Raw genomic sequence first — 25,815 nt, 5'->3', positions numbered from 1 at the left:
TCTTGAAAGGGTGTGATCCTTTCAGAAGACTCTGGAAGGCTGAATAACGTCCCCAGGGCTTTGCTCTTGCTATTTTCTTATACTCTCATCTTCACACAGCCAGTCCAGCTGTTGTTTCCCATGTGATGTGCGTTCTGCAAGGGGTGTGCGTGCTCAGCTGGCTCTCCCCTTCCGCGTGCGGTCAGCGGATCCCTGCCCACCCGCGGTCAACCCCATCTCTCCCTGCCAGAGGGTTTACGCCCACTTCCTACAGAGACTTCCAAGACGTGACCCTGGACTAGACTCAGCGGGCTGACATTCACCTAACCGGGTTAACGTGGAGCCCTAGTGTTTTATCAAGTTCCTCGCGTACATGACCTCAGCCTTCTTAGGAGGAGGAAAGAGGATCTGGGGCCACGCTCCATGATCTCAGGACTCCGGCTCTATGAAGTGAGCACATCACTCCGGCCTTATAGGTGAGGAATTCAAGAAGGGGGTGGGGGTGGGGGGATGGGATGGTGTACTCCTTCCTCCCCCCCCCCCCAGCCACTACCAGAAAGTGGAGGAGAAACTTAGGTGGCCTGTCTGCAAAGACTACGGTCTTTTCAGGATACCACTTCATTCCACGTTTTGGCTTTAAAACATTCTCCATTTACCCACTAGAGGTCCTTTTAAAAAGCCACAGAATAAAATTCACGCTTAGATTTAAGTCTCCTTAAGTCTTTTCTTATTTACCTTTCCTCTCTTTCCTGTACTGGCTTCCCTTTGTTTAAATGATGAAGCAAACGACCATAAAACACAGGAAGGAGCCACTCCAAAGAGACAAAATAAATCTCACACCAAAAAATGAAGAGAGGGAGAGATGGAGAAAGAGAGGGAGGGAGGAAAGGAGGGAGAAAGCTGAAGTCATAAATTAAAAGAAAGCAAAATAAACAGTTGAAACTATTCCCTGTGTGACTCCTCACAAGACAGTCCGTGCAATCTTCTAAACACGCCAGGGACGGGCTGCGAGGGGACCCCGAGGTGGCTGCGAGGGGACCCCGGGGCGGCTGCGATGGGACCCTGGGGCGGCTGCGAGGAGACCCCGGGGCGGCTGCGAGGGGACCCCCGGCGGCTGCGAGGGGACCCCAGGGGCGGCTGCGAGGGGACCCCAGGGGCGGCTGCGAGGGGACCCCGCGGTGGCTGCAAGGGGACCCCCGGCGGCTGCGAGGGGACCCCAGGGGCGGCTGTGATGGGACCCCGGGGGCGGCTGCGAGGGGACGCCGGGGGCGGCTGCGAGGGGACCCCGCGACGGCTGCGAGGGGACCCCGGGGGCGGCAGCGAGGGGACCCTGGGGGCGGCAGCGAGGGGACCCTGGGGGCGGCTGCGAGGACACCCCACGGCGGCTGCGAGGGGACCCCACGGTGGCTGCAAGGGGACCCCCGGGGGCGGCTTCTAGGAAACCCCGCGGCGGCTGCTAGGAGACCCCGGGGCGGCTGCGAGGGGACCCCGGGGCGGCTGCGAGGAGACCCCGCGGCGACGGACCCCGCGGTGGCCCACCCTGGCTGACGGGTCTGTCTTGAGCCCGACTCGTCATCTGGATTCAGAGTGGGAAGGGCAGGCACCTGGGAGCAGAGTGTGACCAGCACAGCCTCCGTGGACAATGGCATCGGGAAAAGCAATTCTTTTCATCACAGAACCATTTTCTAGCATTCGTGAGGCTGGAGGAAAAACTTGTGTGGAAAATACCGAATGGTGAGACATCTCAGCTGTCTTTTAGTTTATATGGTCCCAGAACATCTTCTGGGAGCTTATTAGCATTTTGATAATGAAGCCAATATCCGGCTAATAAGACCAAATTCCGTTTTTGCAATCAAAGGGCCTTAGGACATCAGTACGATGCCAGGATTGGGGGCTGACAATTCAGAAGCAGAGCTCTGAGTTGATCAACTTGCCACGAGCCCACCACTGCCTCCCAAGTGTGGTGAATGACAGGAAACCAGTCCGCGTGCTGGTGGGACCGTGAACCAGCACGTCTCCAGAGAGAGCGTGGCCCACACATCTCAAGCAAAACCCGGACAGCATCACTGTTCCAGAGGAGAGAGGCACAGCAGACAGCGGTGTGGGAACGTGATCGTGAGGAAAGGCTACAGGAAACATGGACTAGCAAAAAGAAACAGAAAAGAAGAAAAAATGGCAGAATTTAAAATCTTATGTTCTTCTCTAAAACTATATTTGTGCCTGACCAGGCAGTGGCGCAGTGGATAGAGTGGCAGACTGGGATGCGGAGGACCCAGGTTCAAGACCCCGAGGTTGCCAGCTTGAGCCCAAGGTTGCTGGCTTGAACAAGGGGTTACTCCGTCTGCTGAAGGCCTGCGGTCAAGGCACGTATGAGAAAGCAATCAATGAACAACTAAGGTGCTGCAACGAAAAACTGATGATTGATGCTTCTCATCTCTCTCCCTTCCTGTCTGTCTGTCCCTGTCTGTCCCTCTCTCTGACTCTGTAAAAAACAAACAAACAAAAAAACTGTATTTGTATAAACGATGGGGAAGTGGCAAGAGTTGACTCAGTGCGTGGGGGGCTGGCTGGCTAATGTTTAGTTGTCATTTTACATAGTTTGTTGAGATGAAGTGATTTGGATAGAGTTTAGAACTAAAGAGGTCACTAAAAAGACGATTTAAAAATGCAAATGTTTTGGGTCCTGACCAGTTGGCTCAATGGTAGAGCGTCGGCCTGGCGTGCAGGAGTCCCGGGTTTGATTCCCGGCCAGGGCACACAGGAGAAGCGCCCATCTGCTTCTCCACCCCTCCCCATCTCCTTCCTCTCTGTCTCTCTCTTCCCCTCCTGCTGCCAAGGCTCCAATGGAGCAAAGTTGGCCTGGGCGCTGAGGATGGCTCCATGGCCTCCGCTTCAGGCACTAGAATGGCTCTGGTTGCAGTAAAGCAACACCTCAGATGGGCAGAGCATCGCCCCCTGGTGGGCATGCCGGGTGGATCCCGGTCGGGCGCATGCGGGAGTCTGTCTGACTGTCTCTCCCCATTTCCAGCTTCAGAAAAATACAAAAAAAAAAAAAATGCAAGGACTTGCAGGCTGGGCTCCTACCTGTGTCCATCTCGTCCACGTTGCTGAGGAAGTCCTCTGGGGTGGTGGGGACGCTGTAGCACCCCAGCCCCAGGCCACTGTCGGTGCTCTGCTCCCTCGAGTGGTAAGGCCCTCTGGAAAGCGGAAGATGGAGACGCGTCAGTGGGAGTCCACTACAGAAACTTCAGAATTAGCCTGACGAGGCAGTAGCACAGGGGATAGAATGTCGACCTGGGACACAGAGGACCCAGGTTCAAAACCTCGAGGTCACTAGCTTGAGCGTGGGATCATAGACATAACCCCAAGGTCACTGGCTTGAGCAAGGGGTCACTGGCTCAGCTGAAGCCCACTGGTCAAGGCACATATGAGAAGCCATCAATGAACAACTAAGGACCTGCAACGAAGAACTGACACTTCTCATCTCTCTCCCTGTCTGTCTCCCTCTTTCCCTCAAACTAAAGTAAAAAAAACAACAAAAATATTTCATAATTAAGATGCAGTTGTGAAAATCCTAGCACAGTTCTGTCATTCTGCCCTTTCCAGGGAATGAAGAGGCCGGTTCTGTACTTCCTTGTCATTCTCCTTCTGAAGCATTCATCCCCATGTCCGTGAAATTAATAAACTGTAATCAAATAAAAATGGCTTTTAGTAGCAAACTGACAATGATTTCCTTTTCATCTCAAAAAATAACAATTTGAACTCTACATGTTGAGTATCATACCCTTTTACATAAGTTTTAAAAAACAGAAAGCAGCCTGACCTGTGGTGGCACAGTGGATAAAGCGTCGACCTGGAAATGCTGAGGTTGCCGGTTCGAAACCCTGGGTTTGCCTGGTTAAGGCGCATATGGGAGTTGATGCTTCCTGCTCCTCCCCACTTCTCTCTTTCTCTGTCTCTCTCTCCTCTCTCTCCCTCTCTGTCTCTCTCTTTCCCCCCCCCTCCTCTCTAAAAATGAATAAATAATAAATAAATAAATAAATAAAATAAAAAACAGAAAGCAACATTGAACACGGATTATGGATGCACACGATCAGGAAGTAAGAAGCACAACACGCAGGTGAGGAGCACCTGTGAGCAGTGCCCCACGGAGGAAGGGGGGAAAGAAACACTTCAGAAGAAATGAGTGTAAATGTTAACTGTGATACTTATCTAAAAAAAAAACAACTAAGGCCCTGGGTGGTTGGCTCAGTGGTAAAGTGTCCGGCCAGCATGTGGAAGTCCCGGGTTCGATTCCCAGCCAGGGCACACAGGAGAAGCGCCCATCTGCTTCTCCCCCCCCCCCCCGTCTCTCTTCCCCTCCCGCAGCCAAGGCTCTATTGTGGCAGAGTTGGCCCAGGTGCTGAGGATGGCTCCATGGCCTCTGCCTCAGGTGCTAGAATGGCTCCGGTTGCAATGGAGCAACGTTCCAGATGGGCAGAGCATCGCCCCCTGGTGGACTTGCTGAGTGGATCCCTGTTGGGTGCATGTGGGAGTCTGTCTCTCTGCCGGGATCCCCACTTCTCACTTCAGAAAATTTTTTTTTAAAAATCTATAAAAATATGGAAAATCTGGGTTTGGGGTAAACTGATACTTTTCTCAACACTGAAATACTTTGAAGTCAACAATTTGAAAACTTCCCTTCATTACATCAGCTACTGTTTGTTTCCATCGCTCCGTTTTTAAGAACTTTCATAACTGGTGTTTGTTCTCCAGGACCTTCCACAGGGACAGAAAGGGTGCGGGAAAGGGCTCGCGGCCCTTTATCTGAGTTTGAACGACCAGCACTGAGGTGTCTGACTTACTTCTGCTCACGGAGCCACGCCTTGACTACAGTATCTTTCCCACCTTCTCCTAAGTTTCCTCTGTTAAAACATCATCTGTCTCTTTTAAATTTTTACTGTGAAATAATTCTGGAGAGGCAAAGAGAACACAGATTCCCGGGCGCCCTTCCCCCGGGTCCCCCCAGGTAAGCACCGGACAATGCTCCAAACCGGGACGTGGGCATCACAGGATGATGAACTGAAACCAGAGATCTTGTTCCCATTTCAGCACGAACACCGCTCCGTAATCGTCAGGCTGTCTGTCGGCCGCACGGGCCGCTCTGCCTCCCGGCCCCTCCCCCGCGCCCCTGCCTACAGAAAACCACAGTCTTCTTTCACATAATCACTGTGCAGCACCATGTTCATTGAAACTGTACCCGGATCCACGTTTTAAAATTACTGACAGGGGAGTCAGTCCATGGCATAGCACCGATTTGTGGTTTTTAAATTTGAGATTAAAAAAAAAAAAAAAAACGTCGATAACTTCTACTGCTTTTATCTTTTCTGCCACTAGCCTCTCCTTGCTGCCCCCGGCCTGACTTTGACCTGCACGCTCCCCACCTTTTCCCCCATTAAACAAAGACCCGTCATCCTCCAGACCACAAAACAGAGAGCGTCAAACAGGCAGCGGCCCCCAGATGCTGACTTACCCGTTGAGGAAAGGGTCGGAGCTGTTGTTGGTGACGGATCTCATGTCCGGGGTCATGGCGGGAGGGCTGACGGCCGCCTGGACCGTGGCCAGGGTCTCGGCCTCCATGGGCAGCTGGCGACAGAGGGCGGCTTCCTGCGGAGACAGGCCGGTCGGGTCAGAGGGGGGCGGGAGGGGATCCTCGGTCAGGAGGACCGAGGGCGGGGGCACAGCGCCCCTCCCGGGAAGACGTTTCACGGGACAGAAAGCGCTTTTCACGTTGGCTCCCCGCAAGTCCAGACCGTCAGGAAATCATCAGTGTTCCTCCTCTAAAAAAAGTCTCGCAGGGCAGGCCGAAGTCACCTCCTCAGAGTCACAAAGTTAATGAGAAGCGCAGCTTACATTTGCCCTCAGGGGACTCACGTAGAGACTGTCCCCTCCATCCAATTGCTTAAATACCCAAATCGTCTAAAGGCCCCTCAAAACACTTCCTCAGAGACAAGGCTATTTTCACCCCCAGGTGCTTAGACCAAGTCGCTATTCAAGCAACTGGGCTCCTCTGGTCTAGCAGGTGCGTTCCAATCTGGGCCGCTTACTGGCCAGGGACACTGTGGGACCGCGGGGTTCAGGCTCTACGTTTAATTCCCGTCATTAATTCGTATGTCAACAGCCAGGAGAGCGAAACAACCCGTTAAAATGTTTGTTTGTTGGTGGCTCAGTGGTAGAGCGTTGGCCCTGCGTGTGGATGCCCCGGGTTGATTCCTGGTCAGGGCACACAGGAGAAAGTGACTATCTGCTTCTCCGCCCCTCCCCCTCCCCTTACTCTCTCTGTCTCTCCCCACCTCCTGCAACCAAGGCTCCAATGATTGAGCGCACTGGCCCCAGGGAGTTGAGGATGGCTCAGTGAAGCCTCCACCGCAGGCACTAAAAATAGCTCCGTTGTAAGCACGGCCCCAGATGGAGTGGCAGGATAGTTCCCGGTCAGGGTGCATGTGGGAGTCTATCTATCTCCCCTCCTCTCACTTGGAAAAGAAGGGAAAAAAAAGTTTGTCCATTAGCTTTTCTCTTTGACTAATTATTTGATAGACTTAACCAAAATGGCTGAAGCTTAGGGAACTGTGTGGACCCAATCCAAGTCCCACTGGACGACGAACTGCTTGAGAGTGTCTGGTTTCAACGGCAAAAATCAGAACAACACTAGTGCTGTTTTTTTGAAGCTAGCATCACTTTGCCAGGGAGTGCGGGTCGATCCAAAGTCACGGATGTGACTGCAATTACTTTCTCTAAGTGTAAGCTCCAGGGAGAATTCTCCCCCATTTTCACAAACGTAACCCGACATCAAACTTCTTTCGGATTTGCTGCCGTTTCCAGAGGAGAATACTTCCGTATGTTTATACTTCATCCAAAACCCAAAGCTAGGCCCTGCCCATCCGTTGCTCACTCTTCAGGCTAATGCCCTTGGTCTCGCTGCCCCTTAAACCATGCCAAACGGAATACTCAGGCCGTCTAAGTTACAGGATCTTTGTCAGAACTGTTCCAGCCCTAACATGCTGTGATTTTAGAGAGTAAGTGCTGTCTAGACAAGTCCAGTGAAGTCATCGGCTATAAAAATGTTCGGTTACTCGAGTTCATTGCACTCTTACTAGGAGTTCCAGTAGCGTGACTCGAACAAACTGTCGGAGACCCGACTGACAAGAAACCGTATCCCTAACGTACACTAACTGAACACCCGGGCTAGGGAGGGCTCCCGGTTCACTCTGCTCATTCAGGGGGCAGATAATCAGAACACTCAGTGAACAGGAGTTTTATTCAGTTAATCCATAAAAGCAAAACAAAAACGGACTCTTTCTTTTTTTAAAAGGTGATTTTTTTACTCCATAATCCAGAAACTGGGTATAAAATACAGAGTTCTGAACTTTCCTCTTTGTTTAAATCCCAATAGAGATTTTTTATCATCTTTTTGTTGTTGTTGTGAATTTCCACGAGAGAGGGAGGGAGAGAGACAGGAACATCGAGCTGTCCCTGTAGGTGTTCCGACCAGGATCAAACCAGCAACCTCTGTGCTTTCGGAGAGTGCTTTAACCAGCAGAGCTATCTGAACAGAGCAATCTAGTACAGATTTAAAAAAAAAAATGCTTGTGTGTGGCTCAAATCATAAATGAAACCCAGAAGGACTACAAGTAGTAATCAGAGCTGAAAGAGCTGTACTGTCCCAGGGGAAGGCTCTCTGTGCCGTTTTACACGTATGTTCTTCCTCTGTCTTAAATTAAAGATAACCCAAGTTCCATTCTCCAGCATCGATGTTTCTCTACTGTGTAGACCTGGTGTCATCACAAGCCCAATGCCACGTTCCGTCTGTGGGGGACTCACAGTATCGTTTTCCACCTTCAGATGACAAAACAAATAGCAAAGCAGAACCGGTGTTGAATGCACCTAGATAATGACTTTAAAACAAATTAGGCTCATCTGAGCTAGAAAGTTATGCTAAGGGGCGACACTTTCCCCAGGATTATCTCAAGCTTGCTCCTGGGTCACAGGTCATTACACGCAGCAGTCACTGACGATCACGCTGGCTCCCTACTGCAAACCCACCTACCCACCTCGTGGCCCATCCGCAAAGCCCTGCAGGACGCCCCTGTCCCCGTCTGCTCCTTCCCGGACGTGCGCCCGCCCTCCCTCCCTCCCCACTTCCAGCCCCTCGCCAGCCTGTCCCCTCAGCTTGAAGCTGTCCCTCAGCTCTCCCCGAAGGACGCTCTCTCACTCCATGCTTGGTCCCTACGAGGGCCACTGCTGCAAAGACTGGACTCCGTTTCCTCCACGCCACACCTGCACCTGTTCCCGGCCTTTCCCATCAGAATAAGCTCCATGGGAGAAAGGCTCGCTCCGTCCTGCCTGCCCACTGCCTCCAACAGCGATACACCCAGGAGGCACTCCCACCAGTACTTGCTCAATGACTAAATAAACAACGTTACTAGAATTCACATGAAAATGCTTTAAATTGTAATTAGGAATAAAAGAACAGATAAACCAAGAACAGTCAGGTCTCACCCTGGCTGGCTAGCTCAGCAGTTGACTGTCGGTCCAGTGTGTGGAAGTCCCAGGTTCGATTCCTGGCCAGGGCACACAGGAGAAGCGCCCATCTGCTTTTCTACCCCTCCCTCTCTCCTTCCTCTCTGTCTCTCTCTTTTCCTCCTGCAGCCAAGGCTCCACTGGAGCAAAGTTGGCCCGGGCACTGAGGATGGCTCTGTGGCTTCTGCCTCAGGTGCTAGAGTGGCTCTGGTTGCAACAGAGCAACAGCCTCAGATGGGCAGAGCATCGCCCCCTGGTGGGCATGCCGGGTGGATCCCGGTCGGGAGTCTGTCTCTCTGCCTCCCTGCTTCTTACTTCAGGAAAGTACAAAAAACAAAACAAACACACACAAAAAAACACTCAGGTCTCATCTTCAACCACAAACACGAGCGAAAGTAACAGCCGTAGTGCACCCCCCCGCCCCCCCACTCGCCAGGCGCAGACTCGTCCCCACAGGCTGGTTCCTCAGCATCCCTCCCCTCTCTTCATCCAGGGCATGTGCAGCGAGGCGGACGGCTCAGGGGTTCCCGGGGCCGACGCCTGCATTTGAACCCTGGCCCTGATGCGCCCCGGCCCTGTTATTCGGCCCCTGTGCTCTTCCTCTGCAAAGCGGAGACAACAGCAGCGTCTGCCCCGGAGGACGCTGTGGCGGCAAAGCGAGCTCAGACACGCAGGAGCCTGGGGCGGCGCCTGGCAGGCGAGGTCGCTCTACACACGTGGACGCCGTGTCATGATCTCACGCTCCATCCTCCAATCCCAGACAACAAGAGCAAACACAAAGCGAAAAATAAAAAATCTTTAAAAGTCGCACTACTGCGTGGAACAGGTCCACTCGGAGGGGCCCAGCCCTTCCTCCTGGTCAACCTTCACTTTGCCAGGATTACGCCCAAGTGAGACGTCCGTCAGGATGCGTCAGCAAGGCTAAGAAAACGATTTCTTTAAGGAAAAAAATGTTTTCAGGAGGTTTGTAAACCTTTTCGGATACCATAAAATTGGTTTTTGATATAAATGGAGAACGGTGAGATGTTTCATTTCGTTTAATTACATTTTATGATGTAATAATTAATGTTGTATTTAGAGTTTCTAAAAGTCTAGGCTTTTTTATTTTTATTTTTTTGAATGACAGTATTTTCCTCTTTCTGCTTCTGAATGTAAGGAGGGAAAGAAAACCACACACACAGCCCCAAATCCTAAGCTTTAGAAATCAAAAGACGAACCTCACTGGCACAGCCTCATCCAAGCAAGGGAGGGTTTGAAAAACAACAATTCCATTTAGGTCGGAAAGGAAACCCCGGACTCAGCACGGCGCTGCGGCCCTCGCCCGGGCAGAAACGAAAGTTAGTGGACTGTAGCTTGGCCAAGACGACGCAGCGGTCAGGACTGATGGGACTACAGCAGCTGGACCATGGACAGAAGGTGGGGGCACTGGACAAGTCCACTGGCCTGAAAATAAGGGCCAAAGCTGGTCTAGGACACGGCTCAAGCCTCCAACTCAGAGAACCTATGGTGCTGCTGCCCGGATGGAGCCTGCGGCTCCGCCCCCACTGGTCGCCCCGCCCCCCGCTGGTCGCCCCGCCCCCCGCTGGTCGCCCCGCCCCCCGCTGGTCGCCCCGCCCCCGCTGGTCGCTCCGCCCCCCGCTGGTCGCCCCGCCCCCCGCTGGTCGCTCCGCCCCCCGCTGGTCGCCCCGCCCCCCGCTGGTCACCCCGCCCCCCCGCTGGTCACCCCGCCCCCCCGCTGGTCGCTCAGTCCCCACTCACTGGTCGCTCAGTCCCCAGCTCCCTGGGGTCCAGGCGGAAGAAATGCTAAGCAGAAGGTACATCCGAGCCCCCCCTCTGTCTCACCCACCCCAGGTCAACTGGTCTGGTCGCAGACCCCTCCCTGCGTCCCCTCCACGCCCAGTCCCCCTGCGCTGCCTTATTAATAGGTCTTCAGTTCCCTGGACTCCTCAGGACTTCGGGTGGGTCTCTCTCCATCTCAGCCAGGGGGCGCCCACCCTTACAGGCCCCGTCACACTCTGCGGGATGCCTTCTCCGGCCGCAATGACCACAGCAAGCCACGACCTTCCCTGTCTCCCAGCCCTGGTCACCTCAATCAGCACAGCCGGCTGGGGTCTGAAACCGGGCACATCTCCCAAAGCGCTCCCCGTCCGGCCCCGGTGCAGCTCTCCCTGCCAAGGCCAGGGTTCCTCTGAATGCCTTCCCGCTGAGCCCAGCTCCACGTCCGGGTCGGATGACTCTCTCAGACCCCGCGACAAGTCCGTCCTTCATTTATTCCGCATAATGGAGGCTGATTCCAAGGTGCCAGACGCTATTCTCTGCAGCAGAGATGCCACAGTGGCCCGTACGGCCGGAGCCCTTCTGCATGGGGCATTCTAGAGGGGGAGACAGGCTAGAAGCAATGATGGTGGGCGAGGGCCAAGCCTGGTGGGTCCCATCTCTCTGGTAGCCCCGCAGTCCAAACACCCTTCCTGTCTCAAGTAGAAGGCCAGACGCTGCTTCTCTAGATATTTCTACTGACTGGCCCACCTCCCCCAGGGCTGCACCCGGCGCTGTCCGACACCCTGCCGAGGCCTTTAACAAAGAATGACCAGAGAAGGAAGAGAGGTTGGGAGAGTCTGGGGGGAATGTCCTATGAAGAAGGAAGGGACTGTTTAAGCAGAAGAGAGGCTTGAGGGGGCACACCTGGGCTCTCAAACTATTAAGGAACCAATCCCTGGAGATGGGAAGATCCCCTCGACCCAGGACTTGAGGCTGATATGAGGAAGGGCTTTCTAGTCTGTTGGGGGGCGGGGGGAGATGAAGGGAGGTGGGGAGACTGGCTCTTTCCAATTCCCTGGGCCACAGGTCACTGCAATTCTCTAGCAGCTATTAAACCAGGGGTCATGAACCTTTTTGGCTGAGAGAGCCATGAACGCCACATATTTTAAAATGTAATTCCATGAGAGCTATACAATATGTTTAACACTAAATACAAGTAAATGTGTGCATTTCATGTAAGACCAACACTTTTAAAGTACAATAAGTCTCTGAATTCTTTTTAATAACGTTGTTATGCTGTTGCTAACCAATGATGAATAAAGTACTTCTTACCATTAATGCGACTTCTGGTCCTGCATGGTTTTGCTGATGGCTTTGTAGTCTGGTTGATAGATACGTGGTAAGGTTAAGCTTCATGCAGGCGTTGAGACTTCCATCCATTAAATGTGATGGTAGGTTGGTCTTAACGTTCTTTAGATGTGAGAAAGACTGCTCACATGCATACGTAGAGCCAAACATTGTCAGTACAGCAATACGCACACGCTGCAGTGTGTGGTATGTGACAGGAAGCGCGTTCCAAGTTTTGACAATCAGCTGGTCCACAGGTTGAAGTTTTTTCATTTCTCCCCACTTGTGTTTGCTCGCCAACTCTGCTTGCTGTCGTGCGAGTCTTTCCAAATCTTCATTCAGTGACTTGAACTTATTCACCCACATGTCTGAGGCCTCAGGTCAGCAGCTTGTAGCTCAAAATCTCTGATGGAAACACCGGGGATGTAACTCAGGTCGGCACTGTCCACTGCACACTCGTGTGGATGGGTGATGAGCTTAAAAAGACGAGTGCGCTCACGAAAGTCTCCAAAGCGCGCTTTGAATGACTGCAGATTAGATGTGAAGCCCACTAGCTGCTGGAGATCAAGATGTTGAGCAGGGTCACTTGCTATGCATGCATCTTTAAACTCTCCCAGTTTTTCAAAGTGTAGTAAACGACCTGTTTCAATGTCAGTGATGAAGAGTTCCAGCTTGTTTTCAAATGCAAACACTGCTTGTTGAAGGGATAAGACTGTATTTCCAACACCTTGCATTTTCACATTGAGCTGGTTCAGATGTTCAGTCATGTCCACGAGATAGTAGAACTTCAGGAGCCACTCAGTGTTAGCTAACTCAGGATGCTCGATGTTTTTCATCTCAAGAAAAGTCCAGATTTCGCTCAGACAAGCCGCGAAACGGCTGAGCACCTTCCCTCTTGACAACCAATGCACATGGCTGTGCAGAAGCAGACCAGGATAATTATTCCCAGCTTCATCCAGCAGTGTTTGAAACTGGCGATCGTTTAAAGCTCAGGCAACAATAAAGTTGACCACCCGAATGGCCAGCGACATCACCTCACCAAGCTGCTCACCACACATCTGAACACAAAGCACCTCCCTATGTAGGATGCAGTGAAAATTAGGATGGGTCTCTTTTCATGTTCACGAAGAAGCACTACGAATCTTCTGTTTTTTCAGTACACTCAGAAATGTTTATCCATCGGTAGATTTTTTTCTTTAGCAAACTCAGTGAAAAACTTGAATAAATCCTCCCCTCTTGTTGTCTCTTTCATAGGCAAAACAGCAAGACTTTCCTCACATAGTGTGTCACCGACAGCATACCTTGCAATCACGCCGAACTGGGATAAATGGCTTACGTCTGTTGACTCATCCAAAGCGAGAGAAAAGAATGGTGCTGCATTTATGTACTTCACTTGTGTTGCCTCAATTGATTTGCCATCATGATGGTACGATCGTGACATTGGCAATGTCTTTTATTCGTTTGATTATCTTGTCTTTATCCGAAAAGTCATCAAAAAGTTCATTGGCAACATAAAGCATGAATGTTTTGGCATACTCCCCACCTGTGAATGGCTTTCCGTTTCTCACAATTGCTATAGCACCAGCAAAGCTAGCTGAATTCCAGTCACCTTGTTGGGTCCAAACATGGAGTTGCTGCTGACTAGCTTGCACTCTGCACAGTAGCTCTTGACATGCTTTCTTCATGCTGCCCCCCACTGGATATTTCGATGCAAATGTAGTATGGTGTGTGTCAAAATGCCGCTTTATATTTGATCATTTCATCGATGCAATTTTATCATTGCATATTAGATACACTGCAGAACCTGCTCTCTCCACAAAGGCGAATTCCTCTGTCCATTCCTGCTGAAAAGTACGATACTCATTTTTTTTCTTTTAGCCATCTTCTTCATCAAAAGGGCTTCTGCAATTAGCTAGCTGACTACTTGATTAAAAGGAGGGAAGTTTACTTCCTGACCTCACAACGACCCATGTACGTTACGCATTATCCAATAAAAATTTGTTGTCTGCAACCATAAACATGAGTGGTAGGAAATGAATGGATTATAATACATGAGAATGTTTTATATATATTTTTTTTGTATTTTTTTTTTCTGAAGCTGGAAACGGGGAGAGACAGTCAGATAGACTCCCGCATGCGCCCCACCGGGATCCACCCAGCACGCCCACCACGGGCGAGGCTCTGCCCCTCCAGGGCATCGCTCTGCCGCGACCAGAGCCACTCTAGTGCCTGGGGCAGAGGCCAAGGAGCCATCCCCAGCGCCCGGGCCATCTTTGCTCCAATGGAGCCTCAGCTGCGGGAGGGGAAGAGAGAGACAGAGAGGAAGGGGGGGTGGAGAAGCAAATGGGCGCTTCTCCTATGTGCCCTGGCTGGGAATCGAACCCGGGCCCCCCCGCACGCCAGGCCGACGCTCTGCTGCTGAGCCAACCGGCCAGGGCCTGTTTTATATTTTTAACATTACATTTTTTTATTATTAAAGATTTGTCTGCGAGCCAGATGCAGCCATCAAAAGAGCCACATCTGGCTCACGAGCCATGGGTTTCCAACCCCTGCATCAAAGATTCAGTGCTATTACACACGCCCCGGGCTTGGCACAGGAAAAACAGTGTCCTTGGGCTCAGAAAGACTGGAGTTCAAATCCCAGCTCGGCTACTTCCTGCTAGAACACCTCGGACACTCCATTCTTAACCTTTCTTGACAGTCTGCTCATTTGGACTCATCTCACTGGGCTATTGTACAGATGAAAAAGCATCTTTATAGAAGCCCTGGCACATCACGCAGCCAACAGGATGAACGCCCACTGTGGGGAACGTCTCTGAGGTGGTATCCGCTGATACCGACATGTTGCTCACGACGACGAGGTGCTGCTCTCAGCACTCTGACACACGATTCCACTTTGTCCCCACGACCGTTCCCTCGGGAAGGACACGGAGGCACTGACAGGCTGGGCAGCTTCCCCAAGACCAGGCTCCAGCCTACTCTCGCGGCCCCGACGGGGACACCAGTGTGGCGGAGAGAGGAGAGCCCGGGGCTGAGGCGGGCGGAGCCCCGGCCTTTGGGCCCCTTCGCCTACTGGCTGTGGGACTTGGACAAGTGACTTCTCCGGGCTTGTTTCCTAGCGCGGAACGGGAAGCACCCCTCCTCACCCTGGGACCGTTGTGTGTGTGTGGGGGGGTGTGTACGAGAGGGCTGTTGCAGTCTCAGACACACTGAGTTGTGCTGAACTGGGAAAGGGATGGGACGGCACCCAGTCGAGGACCCTTTCCAACGACAGCGGGTGGAGCTCGTGCGGGGAAATCACAACAGACTCAGCAAAGCCATCTGTCCCCGGAAACCCCGCCCGTTGTCTAGATTCAAGCTGGGGACGGACAGCTGGCTCCAAAAGGAGGGCTTGGGGACCTCTTTCAGACTTGGTGGTGGAGTGTGCGGTTGCCCACCCAGCTCCCCAAAATGAGTGAGGTGTAGGGGTGCACAGCACCCTCACCCTCTCGTGGCCGCTGGGGAAGACGGAGGGGTGTGAAGTATGTGGGAGGTGTGAAAAGGCTGACCTGTCAGCTGAAGGCATCCCTGGACGTGAACCCCAAGCCTGCTGTGCCTTCCAGCTCCCCGCTGCCTGCGGCTTGCCCGGGGAGCACACAACAGAGGGCTAGGAACGTCAACAGCAGTCACAGGCCCTGTCTGTCCCTCTGTCTGTCTGCCCATCCGTCCACCCTGGCTGGGGGCGCTGCCCCACCCGCCAGCTCCCACACTCTCCCTGGAATCGACTTCAAAGAGTTGAACAAAAAACTATAACCTTTCCTGAGGGTGTCCCGCTTGATAGAAGGGTGTGGCCAGGGATCCCACAAAAATGGGAGGTTGAAATGTTTTTAATTATAAAGGGTGGGGTGACGAGAAACAAATGGAAAAAAAAAAAAAGACCGTATTTCGAAATCCTAACATTAAAATAGTTATTCTGGTGCAGGGAAGCTGTTCTCTCTGCCAAAACCCCCAGACACTTCAAGACAGAAAGCTGAAGTATTTACCTTCTTTATAGGGGAAAAAAAAATATATATCCTAATGTAAAGTTCTTTTTAACTTTGTGCCAAAGGATTCAAGACATTCGCTGTCCCATTTCCCAGAGCCTCCCTCTCTGAAAGCCTCCATCACACACATCTCAGCTGCCAGACTCTCGGGAGAGGAACAGTCGAACGCCAACACTTTTAGGGAAGACATCTGTTGAGTCCATAATTATTATCCACAGCCCGCTTGTTAGTCTTTTAGTTCAGGACATATAGAACAATCTTGTGTTGTTCTGTCACCTTTGTTGTTTTTCCGAGTGGCATTGAGGAACACATGATAATTTATATATTATAATCCTAACTTCTCTGCATGACACTCTCCTCACTTAAAAAAAAAATAGCTGAGTGGATTTTGAAATGGAATATGTCTCCAATGCCTTAGTGATCTTATTAAGATCAGGAACAAGAAGCCGCTTTCTTCCTTTGTGTAAACTTGGTGAACTTCCAACTTTAAAAAATGTGTTCGATTTATAACATTTTCGGAAGGGTCTTTTTAAAAAAAGACTGGAGTTGGTGTGATTCCTCAACGATCTGAGAACACCAGCACATTTTGGAAAATGGATTATTCCCGGGACTTATTCCTGGGACTTGCCGGCCAATCAACTGCGTGACAGAAGCTGGAACGGAAGCAGCTCTGGTGGGGACAGGAAACGAGGCTGCCTGCGGCCTGCTCTGCGCTGAGCGCCCAGAGCATCGCAATGAACTTCAACGGCCGGGCTGCTCTGGCAAATGTCTACGTTGGTGGCATCACCGTCAACCCTTGCAATGTGATTCTATAAAATGCTTTTTTAAAAAAATAAGTTAATTATAGCCCCTGTTCTAAAGACGAGGCTTGATGAAGTTGCCACCATTTATGCTCCAGGACCTGCTACAATGTGACACTTTGTAACCTCTCTAAATAGCTATTCTTCATTTGACCGGACGAAACCAGACCTCAGAACCTTGCCCCCAGACCAGGGCTGCTCAGCACTGGGCGTGTCCCGCCCCAGGGCCCTCGGTCAGGAATGGCTGTGAGGAGCCGTCCAGCTGGCCGGCCGGCCCTGGTCGTGAGGCCTGCCAAAAAGATCCCGCGGCCTCCTGCCACCGCCCTCTGGCCCCGTCCTTGTTGCCCCGGCAACCGGAGGCCAGGCTTACTCAGCAGTTTTGTTTGACAAGCTGCATTCTCCTGCCTGCTGAGCGCCCCAATTAAGAAGGGATGGAGGTAAAAACGGGGCTGAGTCTCCTTGGGAACAGTAATGTTTCTCAACAACGGGCAAGAGGGAGCCACTCAACAGTCTGCCAGGCCCTCGGGGCTGACAGGAAGTCCTCAAGGTGAAAGCCTGGGAGGCAGGCCCCGCCCACCCCGGACACACACACAGCCATACCCCCAACTTCTCATGTAGATGAATAAATACACACGACAAGAAACCCTCTCCTCAGATGAAACCACAGGTCTGTGTTCCCCGCAAGGAATTGTTCTTGCAGATGGGTCAGCAGGGACTGAGCGGCTTGTTTCTCAATGTCTTTCCAGTTACTCAAATTTTCCATTGGGCAAAGCTGCAAACTTGCCCTCGTTAGAATACTGAGCAAATGCTGTGATGGATTTTAAGCTGTCACGGCAGAATATGCTAGAGCAGGGGTCGGGAACCTATGGCTGGCGAGCCAGAGGTGGCTCTTTTGATGGCTGCATCTGGCTCACAGACAAATCTTTAATAAAAAAAATAACGTTAAAAATATAAAACATTCTCAGGTATTACAATCCATTCGTTTCCTACCACTCACGTTCATGGTTGCAGGTGGCTGGAGCCAATCACAGCTGTCCTCCGGGACAACACCAAATTTTTATTGGATAATGAATAACGTACACGGATCGTTGTATGGCTCTCACGGAATTACATTTTAATAGGTGGTGTTCATGGCTCTCTCAGCCAAAAAGGTTCCCAACCCCTGTGCTAGCGCCATGGTAGGCAAGGGTGGCTTGTGTCACCTTAGTATTTTAACAAGTTTAGCCCCATTGTAGGCAGGACTGCAGGCAGCTTAGAAGAGATACAACCAAAGTCGCAACACAGAATCCATGATACAGAATAAATACATGACTTCCCAATATGTGAAAAGATGGCAAAACGATAACAGGACAGGCTATTAATTGTGTTTTAACACAGTACACACACACACACACACACACACACACACACACACACATACAAACACTAGAAAGTGACTACTATGTTCTGTCTTGGTTTTTGAGTATTTCAAGTATTTTCTATAATGCAGGGGTTTTGTCTTTGTTATTATTTTTACTTCCACACAGTTCTGAGTTTTGACAAATACACACAGTCGTGAAACAGAAACTGATCTAAAAACGGTGCTGTTACCCCCCCCCCAAATTCTGAGCTTTCTCCTACATAGCCAGCCCCTCCTCCCTCCCCCAAACTCCCCACCCTTCACCTGTTCTGCCTGTATTGTCGGCCTTTGCCAGAATGTCACAGAAATGGAATCACACAGGATGTAGCTTTGGGGGGAGGTGGCAGGGGTCTTTCACTTAGCAAAATGCTTTCTCTCCTCTCTATTAGAAGAGAAAAAAACTAAACTATCATTAAAAAAGTTAAAAACTTAATTTTCCCACTTAAAAAAAGGGGGGGGGGGAACTCCACAAACTGAATTCTGATTTCTTTTTAAAAAATATGACACTACCAGGAAGTACGAGGTCAACTGTGATCGCTTTCTTTTCCAGGGTTACCGTTTCTCGGGAGGGACCTCAAGCTGCCTCATAGCCTTTTGGGAAATTTAGCAAAAATTAAAGTCTCATTTTATGAGGGACAACAGAGAGGGTCTTTCAGGAGAGCTCCCTCTCCATGCTGTCTGTGGTGGATGCCCGTGGGAAGAGGGGGAAGGCTGACGTTCCTAACAAGGCAGAGTTCTGGGAGCACCCCTCCACATTCAGAGAGAGTTCATTCATTATCGCACAAGTGCTTTAGCTCTATTGCTGCTGCAGCCAATGCTAAACCACAGAAGCCTTTTTTTTTTTTTTTCTGAGGTGAGAAGGGGGGACAGAGAGACAGACTCCCACATGTGCCCGACCAGGATCCACCCAGCATGCCCACCAGGGGGCGATAATCTGCCCATCTGGGGCGTTGCTCCATTGCAACGGGAGCCATTCTAGCACTAGGCGGAGACTGTAGAGCCATCCTCAGCGCGTGGGCCAACTTTGCTCCAGTGCAGCCTTGGCTGCAGGAAGGGAAGAGAGAGAGAGAGAGAGAAAGGAGAGGGGGAGGGGTGGAAAAGCAGAAGGGTGCTTCTCCTGTGTGCGCTGGCCAGGAATTGAACCTGGGACTTGGTCCACATGCTGGGCCTATGCTCTACTGCTGAGCTAGCCGGCCAGGGCCTAGAAGCCATTTTTAATGGAACTCTCCTGCTTCGGAAGACTCCTGGTCGGGGGAGAGACCAAACCTCACTCCCTGCCCCTTTGGTCCTAATTTTGTAGCGGTTCAACAACTTGTTGGCCTGAGGAGCCACTGAAAAAAATACAGAAGCATCTTGTGCACACTTCCATGGAACCCTGTACTGGGGTGTGTCTGGTCTCTGCTCCAGTAATGACAGCCAAAGATGGCATCCCCTGGGACCCCAGAAAGTAGGGAATAGTTTGAATTCACCCTTTTGGCCAACCATTTGATTTAATCCTTTTGTCTCCTCTGCTAAAAGGTAAGTTACCTTGCCTGACTGGTGGTGATGCAGTGGATAGAGCGTCAACCTGGAACGCTGAGGTCCCCGGTTACAAACCCTGAGGTTGTTGGCTTGAGCGTGGAATCACTGACATATTCCCAAAGTTGCTGGCTGGAGCCCAAGGTTGCTGTCTTGGGCAAGGGGTCACTGGCTCGGCTTGAGCCCCCGGTCAAGGCACATAAGAGAAAGCAATCCATGAACAAGTAAAGTGAAGCAACTATGAGTTGATGCTTCTCATCTCTCTCTTCCCTCTCTCTCAAAAAAACCCAAAAATCAATAAATAAAAATTAGCCTGACCGGGCGGTGGTGCAGTGGATAGAGCGTCGGACTGAGATGCGGAAGACCCAGGTTCGAGACCCCAAGGTTGTCAGCTTGAGCGAGGGCTAAAACTCACCAGCTTGAGCCCAAGGTCGCTGGCTCCAGCAAGGGGTTACTCGGTCTGTTGAAGGCCCGTGGTCAAGGCACGTATGAGAAAGCAATCAATGAACAACTAAGGCGTTGCAATGCGCAACGAAAAACTAATGATTGATGCTTCTCATCTCTCCATTCCTGTCTGTCTGTCCCTGTCTATCCCTCTCTCTGTCTCTGTAAAAAAAAGAAAAAGAAAAAGAAAAAGCAAGGAGGCTCACACACCCCACACGGCCCATTCAGAACCCACTCCTTCAGGCCAGAAAGAGGAAGCAGAGAAGAAAGAAGGAAGGGAGGGAGGGAGGGAGGGAGGGAGGGAAAGAGAGGAAGGAAGGGAGGAAGGCAGGAATAAAGGAAGGGAGGGAGGGAAGAAGGAAGGCAGGAAGGAAGGCAGGAAGGGAGGGAGGGAGGGAGGAGAAGAAATGAAATATAAATAAATAACCACATAATTGCTAAAGAGCTTTCACATCTATTATATTTAAGAATGATAAAACATATACAGAATAGACGATTCCCCAAGAATTAGGAAATGTATCTACTTATTAAATATGACAAGCTCCCTTCCTGCTAGAGACAGCAGACTCTCCGACAGAGGCATGGAGGCAGAGGTCCACCGCAGGCCGAGGACCCCTGAGGACAGGCTACGCCAGGGGTCGGGAACCCTTCTGGCTGAGAGAGCCATGAACGCCACATAGTTTAAAATGTAATTCCGTGAGAGCCATACAATGACCCGTGTACGTTACGCATTATCCAATAAAAATTTGGTGTCATCCTGGAGGACAGCTGTGATTGGCTCCAGCCACCTGCAACCATGAACGTGAGCGGTAGGAAATGAATGGATTGTAATACATGACAGTGTTTTATATTTTTAACGTTATTATTTTTTTTTATTAAAGATTTGTCTGCGAGCCAGATGCAGCCATCAAAAGAGCCACCTCTGGCTCGTGAGCCATAGGTTCCCGACCCCTGGGCTACTCAGGGGGGCTGCTCTGCGGCAGGACAAGAGCGGGAAGTTACAAGCCACCCGGTGAGCCGACCATGCTCAGGCAGGTGCAGCCTGGAGTCACGGAGTGGGGCCCGAGGAGCGCACACGAGTGCACAGGGGTGCATCGGCCCCCATCAGGGCCATCCACTCCCTCCCTCCCCACACACTGCGGCCTCGAGACCCGAGGCCGGAACACAGCCAGCAGAGGGACCCAAATGTCTCCAGGTCCCTGCCTCTGTCCTGGCTTACGTGCAAATAGTGAAGCAGAAAAATAACCAAAAGGTACAGGTGAAAAAGCCACCAAGGGGACGGACGGAGTCCACAGCTGGACAATCAGGCATCTTGGCAAGTGCCCCAGGAAGCGATCGTCGGACATGCCACCACCACCGAGGACATGGCCCTCACTAAGATCTGTGAGGCTAAAGAGCAGGCTGCTTCTGGATGGGGGACAAAACCTTCCACCATTAAAAAGTCTCTTTAGACCATCCATTCCATGTCCTCTCTTCCTCCTGACCACACACACGAACACGCATGTACGCACACGGTCAAAGCTGAAGTATGTGAACAAATGTGGACAACGTCCCTCCCCACGATCCCACACAGTGGAATGCACGCCAGGAGGTGGCGAAATGCACCGAATTCCCCAGCCTCTGGGGATCAGCATTTAAGGAACTTGGTTGGCATTTCTGTAACACGAACCATGGAAAACGACATCCTGGTTCAAAGGCACCTAGGGCAGGGCTGGAAGAGACCATCTGGGGTGCCCTCCCCCACCCCTCTTCAGAAATACTTTCTGTGGGAAAGGAGGAGGCGGGGTGCGAGAAAGGGACACCCGGACGGGGCAGACACTGAGAACAGGCCGTTCTCCTTTGTCCGAGGGGGAAAACTCACTCAAGCTCACTTAAAAATGAAGCTAAGAGAAAACTTACAGATGCAACTATAATAATCCTGTTTAACTTACTTTACATTATCAAATAGGGGGGAAAAATTACTCCAAATGGATTTCTTATCCAAAGACAGAAAACAATAATTATTTCCTGCTGAGAAACATGAGACTGTTTATCTAAAAACAGTATAAACAACTGTTATCCTGAAATAACCATGGAAGTTCAGACATAAATCCTCAGGGCAAAAGGCACAACTGTAGTCATGTTGCAAAGTTGTGTTCCTCAAATTTAGAGGATTGCTTAAATGAACAACAAAGCACGATTTATGTTTATTTCCCTCGTTTTCAAAGGCTCTGGTCTAAGCAATTATTTTAATTCACCATGTTTTTAAAACCACATACAGAATAGATACTTTATAGCTTAGAATTTATTGATGAGAAATACATCATTCATTTAGGGCAAGTCAATGTATATTATTTCAAGTATCAGCTGTAACTAAAAAAAAAAATAGTGTTTACCTTAATACCCCTGGGACCCTGCAAGAAATCGCTCTAAACCAGTTAAAAGGAAGCTACTCATGTTCACGGGAGTCATAAAGAGAAGTTTGCAGAATCAGAACAATAAACTGCAGCTTTCCTCCCCAAAACGAAGCCGGCAAAACTTCTGAGACCCAACAACACATGCACTACATTAGTGTAGCACCTCAGAAGGAAGATGTCTCCCAGGGCTAAGCCACTGGGACAAAGAAAACACTGGGCTCCTTCGGGGAATCTCTGCCTTCGCACTGTGACGTATAGCCCTGAGCCCGCCCCACAGAGAACACTCAGCAACACTCTGCTGCCTGGATGAACAAATGAATAAATACCGACCAGTGCCCGGGCGGTTTGGCAGACCTCCCTATCAGAACCCACGTGCAAACCATTCTCCTCCCTCAGTTTCCCCTCTTTTCCATGCTCCAGGGCGGGTCACATAGGGTTGCAGACTCTCTGTGTCTTTCTTCCAAAGCACCTCCCGTCTGTCATCTGCTCTGATCTGGCAGGGAGGGGGCGCTGTGACAGTGACCAAGAGAAGAGGGCAGAGTGACCGTGCCCGTCTCCAGAGCTGGCCCGGAGACACCAGCAGCCTCCCTTTCTGTCTCTCAGAGCACTCGCCCGGGGAGACCCACGCGGCTTCGTAACACGGCCCGTCACTCTGCGATCGCCGTGCGAGAGACGCCACGGGTAGAGGCCCCAGGTTTCAGTCCCGGCTACGTCCACTCCCCCTGCAAGCCTGGCCGCAGTGCCCCGTACTTGAGGAAAGCCACCCTGGACCCTCCAGACCAGCCTGCCCGCCAGCTGGAATAGCACTAGGTGGCCTCGGCCGACACCACGCAGAGCAGAAGAAAAGACCAACGGAGAGCCCAGCCTGGGCTGCAGACCCCCCAAAGTGTGCTATGATATAATAAAATGGCGACTGTCGTGAGTCACTAAATGTGGGGGATAATCTGTCACACAGCAATACATAATGGGAACACGATCTTTCTGTCCACGTGAAGACTAGCGGTGGGAGCCCACGGCCGCCACGCTGACAGAGCCAGTCCTTGTCCTCGTCAAGGTAGCTCTGAGGACAGTGCGGGGAGAGGCCGGGAGAGAAACCAGGTCCCACTCCCGAGGGCTGGGGCAGGGCTTGGGGCCTCTGACGCTCCAGAGACAGATTTACCGTGACGGCTAGCGGCCGCCTGTCCAGTAGCCTGGGCAGCACAAGCCCCGGACCACCGCCGGGCACCACGGACGGCCGTACCTGCCTCATGAGCTCCTCCTGGCGCATCCGAATCCGCTCCCTCTCCATCTGGATCCTCTGGAGCCGGAGCTTCTGCTGCTGCTGCTGCTGAGTGGTGAGCGCGTTCGGCACGCTCAGGAGTCCGGCCGGAGGGTTCTGAGAAGGGTGGTTCGGCTGACTCAGGGTGCTGGGCGCCATCTGCTGCTGCTGCTGCTGCGGGTGACTCATCACTGTGGGAGGGAAGAGCGCAGCGGAGGGTCACTGACACGGGCCGACAGCACCTCCGAGGAGAGGGCCCCAGACTGCTGTGCGCTCTGGAGCCTGCATTCCTGAGTTCCTCCCTAAGTCCCTTCCTGTCACTCAGCTCTGCTTCAGCCATGATTACCTTCGATCCCTCCTAAGTCCCTTCCTGTCACTCAGCACTGCTTCAGCAGTGATTACCTTCGATCCCTCCTAAGTCCCTTCCTGTCACTCAGCACTGCTTCAGCCATGATTACCTTCGATCCCTCCTAAGTCCCTTCCTGTCACTCAGCACTGCTTCAGCCGTGATTACCTTCGATCCCAGTCATGCCGACTCAGATACCGGCTCAACGCCGGGCACGTTCAGCTTTGGCTTTTGTGCCCCGCTGAAAATCTATCTCGTTTCACACCATCCTTACGTCTAGAGATCATTTTCAACCTCTCACAGAACCTAGCAGTTCAAGGTGAAGACTCTACGAAGGTGACCACACGTAGGAAATAATCACAGCAGGGTGCCTGGGCGTGCGCGTGTGCACTTCCGCACGCAACCTGTATGCTGATGGCAGAGCTGAGGAAGCATGCGGTCGTCAGTACGTGATGGGTACACAGTAACACCGAGGAAGAATGAGTGAAGCAATAGCAGCATGTAAACACAGCACCTGAACCAGGCACCTGGCTGGACCCAAGCAGGGCCCCGTTGCTGCTTTGTTATAGAACCATGTCCCTCAGTTAACTCAGCTGGTTAAGAGCATTGTCCCAAAATGACACGGTTGCGGGTTCGATCCCCGGTCAGGGCACATAAGAGAAGTGACCATCTGTTCCTCTCCCTTCCCTCTCCCCTTTCCCTTCTCCCAGCCAGTGGCTCGATTGGTTTGACCATCGCCTCCAGGTGTTGAGGACAGCTCAGCTGATCTGAGTGCATCAACCTCAGGTGCTAAAAATAGCTCGGTTGATGCGAGCATTGCCCCCAGATGGGGGTTGTCAGGTGGAGCCCAGTTGGAGTGCATGTGGGAGTTTGCCTCACTATCTCCCTTCCTCTTACTTAAAAAAAAAAAATCCTGAATAACCCAATTCAAGACTAAATGAAGAGCAGTCTTAAAACCAAGGATTCACAGAAGCCACAATGAGACTAGTAGAAGGATGGAAACATGGAAAGGGCTGGCCTCACTTCTACAAGCTGTGTTGAGGGTCCAGAGAGGTATCTCAGCTGTGGGGGGCTCCCCTTAAGAGTAGAACCTAAACCCCAAGCCAGGCTCCCCAGTCCAGAGTACAAGAACAGGGAAGAGGCACCCACATAGCCTTTGGCTGTGAATACCAGACGGGAGTCCACAGAGACTCACGTGCCCTCTCAAAGGGCCAGAGCAAAATCTCATAGGCAGCCACTTACCCTGGGCTCTAGCAGGGAGGGCTGAGTAGCATAAAGTCATGTGAGGAGAGTCTGGGGTTTGTGGTTCTGGGGGTTTGTGGTTCTGGGGAGAAACACAGGGGGACAGCCACCAGGGCCCCCTTCATGATCTCGTGCTGAGTCATTCCCCGCACATCACAGTCACCATCTTGGGCGAAACACTCTACTTACTCCCTTGGGAAAAACAAATCTCCCCCCCCCCCCCAGAAGATTAGACCCTGCTGAGGAGTCAGCTGCCTTGGCCAGACTCAGGGGGTGCCCGTGGCTCAGCTGTCCAGCTTTGAGGTGGGGGCCATTCCCCCACGTTCCTATGAATCTGACTAGCATTTCTCACTCATACGAGAGTCAACAGAACTACTCTCCTGGGTGCCAGCACACCCACCCTCTGGGTTCCAAGGTCTCACCCATCCAACTCCTAGGGGCTCCACCCTGTTGAGGTTGGGGACAATCCTGGACAGGCTGAGACTTGTGACCCTGGGGGAGTGGAAACACCCACCACCTTCCCTGAAACCTGACGGGCACCTACCCCTCCAGGGAGATGCACTAACCTCACCCTGCCACCCTCACCAGAGGCTCTCTCGATGACAGAGCCTACCAGGCAGCCAGCAGGCAGAGGCAGGTGCAGGCAGATCTTGGGGTGCCTTGAGACGTTTGCTGACCTGCCCAGGCCTGGTGTTGGTAAAAGCCAGCCTTGGTGTACAGCTTGGCCCTTCCTGTGTGTACCCAAGC

The 25,815-nt window shown here is 51.7% G+C and overlaps 1 protein-coding gene across 1 annotated transcript in view; it reads right to left on the bottom strand.

Moving 5' to 3' along the window:
• Positions 1-25,815, bottom strand: part of WWTR1 (WW domain containing transcription regulator 1) — a 172,579-nt gene that overhangs the window by 5,409 nt on the left and 141,355 nt on the right. The window contains exons 4-6 of the mRNA XM_066347742.1: positions 23,463-23,671; positions 5,492-5,625; positions 3,064-3,176 (exon numbers count right to left, since the gene is read on the bottom strand). Coding sequence (XP_066203839.1) covers positions 3,064-3,176; positions 5,492-5,625; positions 23,463-23,671 — 456 coding nt within the window. The remainder of the gene's footprint in view (positions 1-3,063; positions 3,177-5,491; positions 5,626-23,462; positions 23,672-25,815) is intronic.

The sequence above is a fragment of the Saccopteryx leptura genome, chromosome 8, assembly GCF_036850995.1.
Source record: "Saccopteryx leptura isolate mSacLep1 chromosome 8, mSacLep1_pri_phased_curated, whole genome shotgun sequence".
Lineage (NCBI taxonomy): Eukaryota > Metazoa > Chordata > Mammalia > Chiroptera > Emballonuridae > Saccopteryx > Saccopteryx leptura.
Note: the sequence above shows the minus strand (reverse complement) of the source record. Positions and strands in the feature narration are given on the sequence as shown.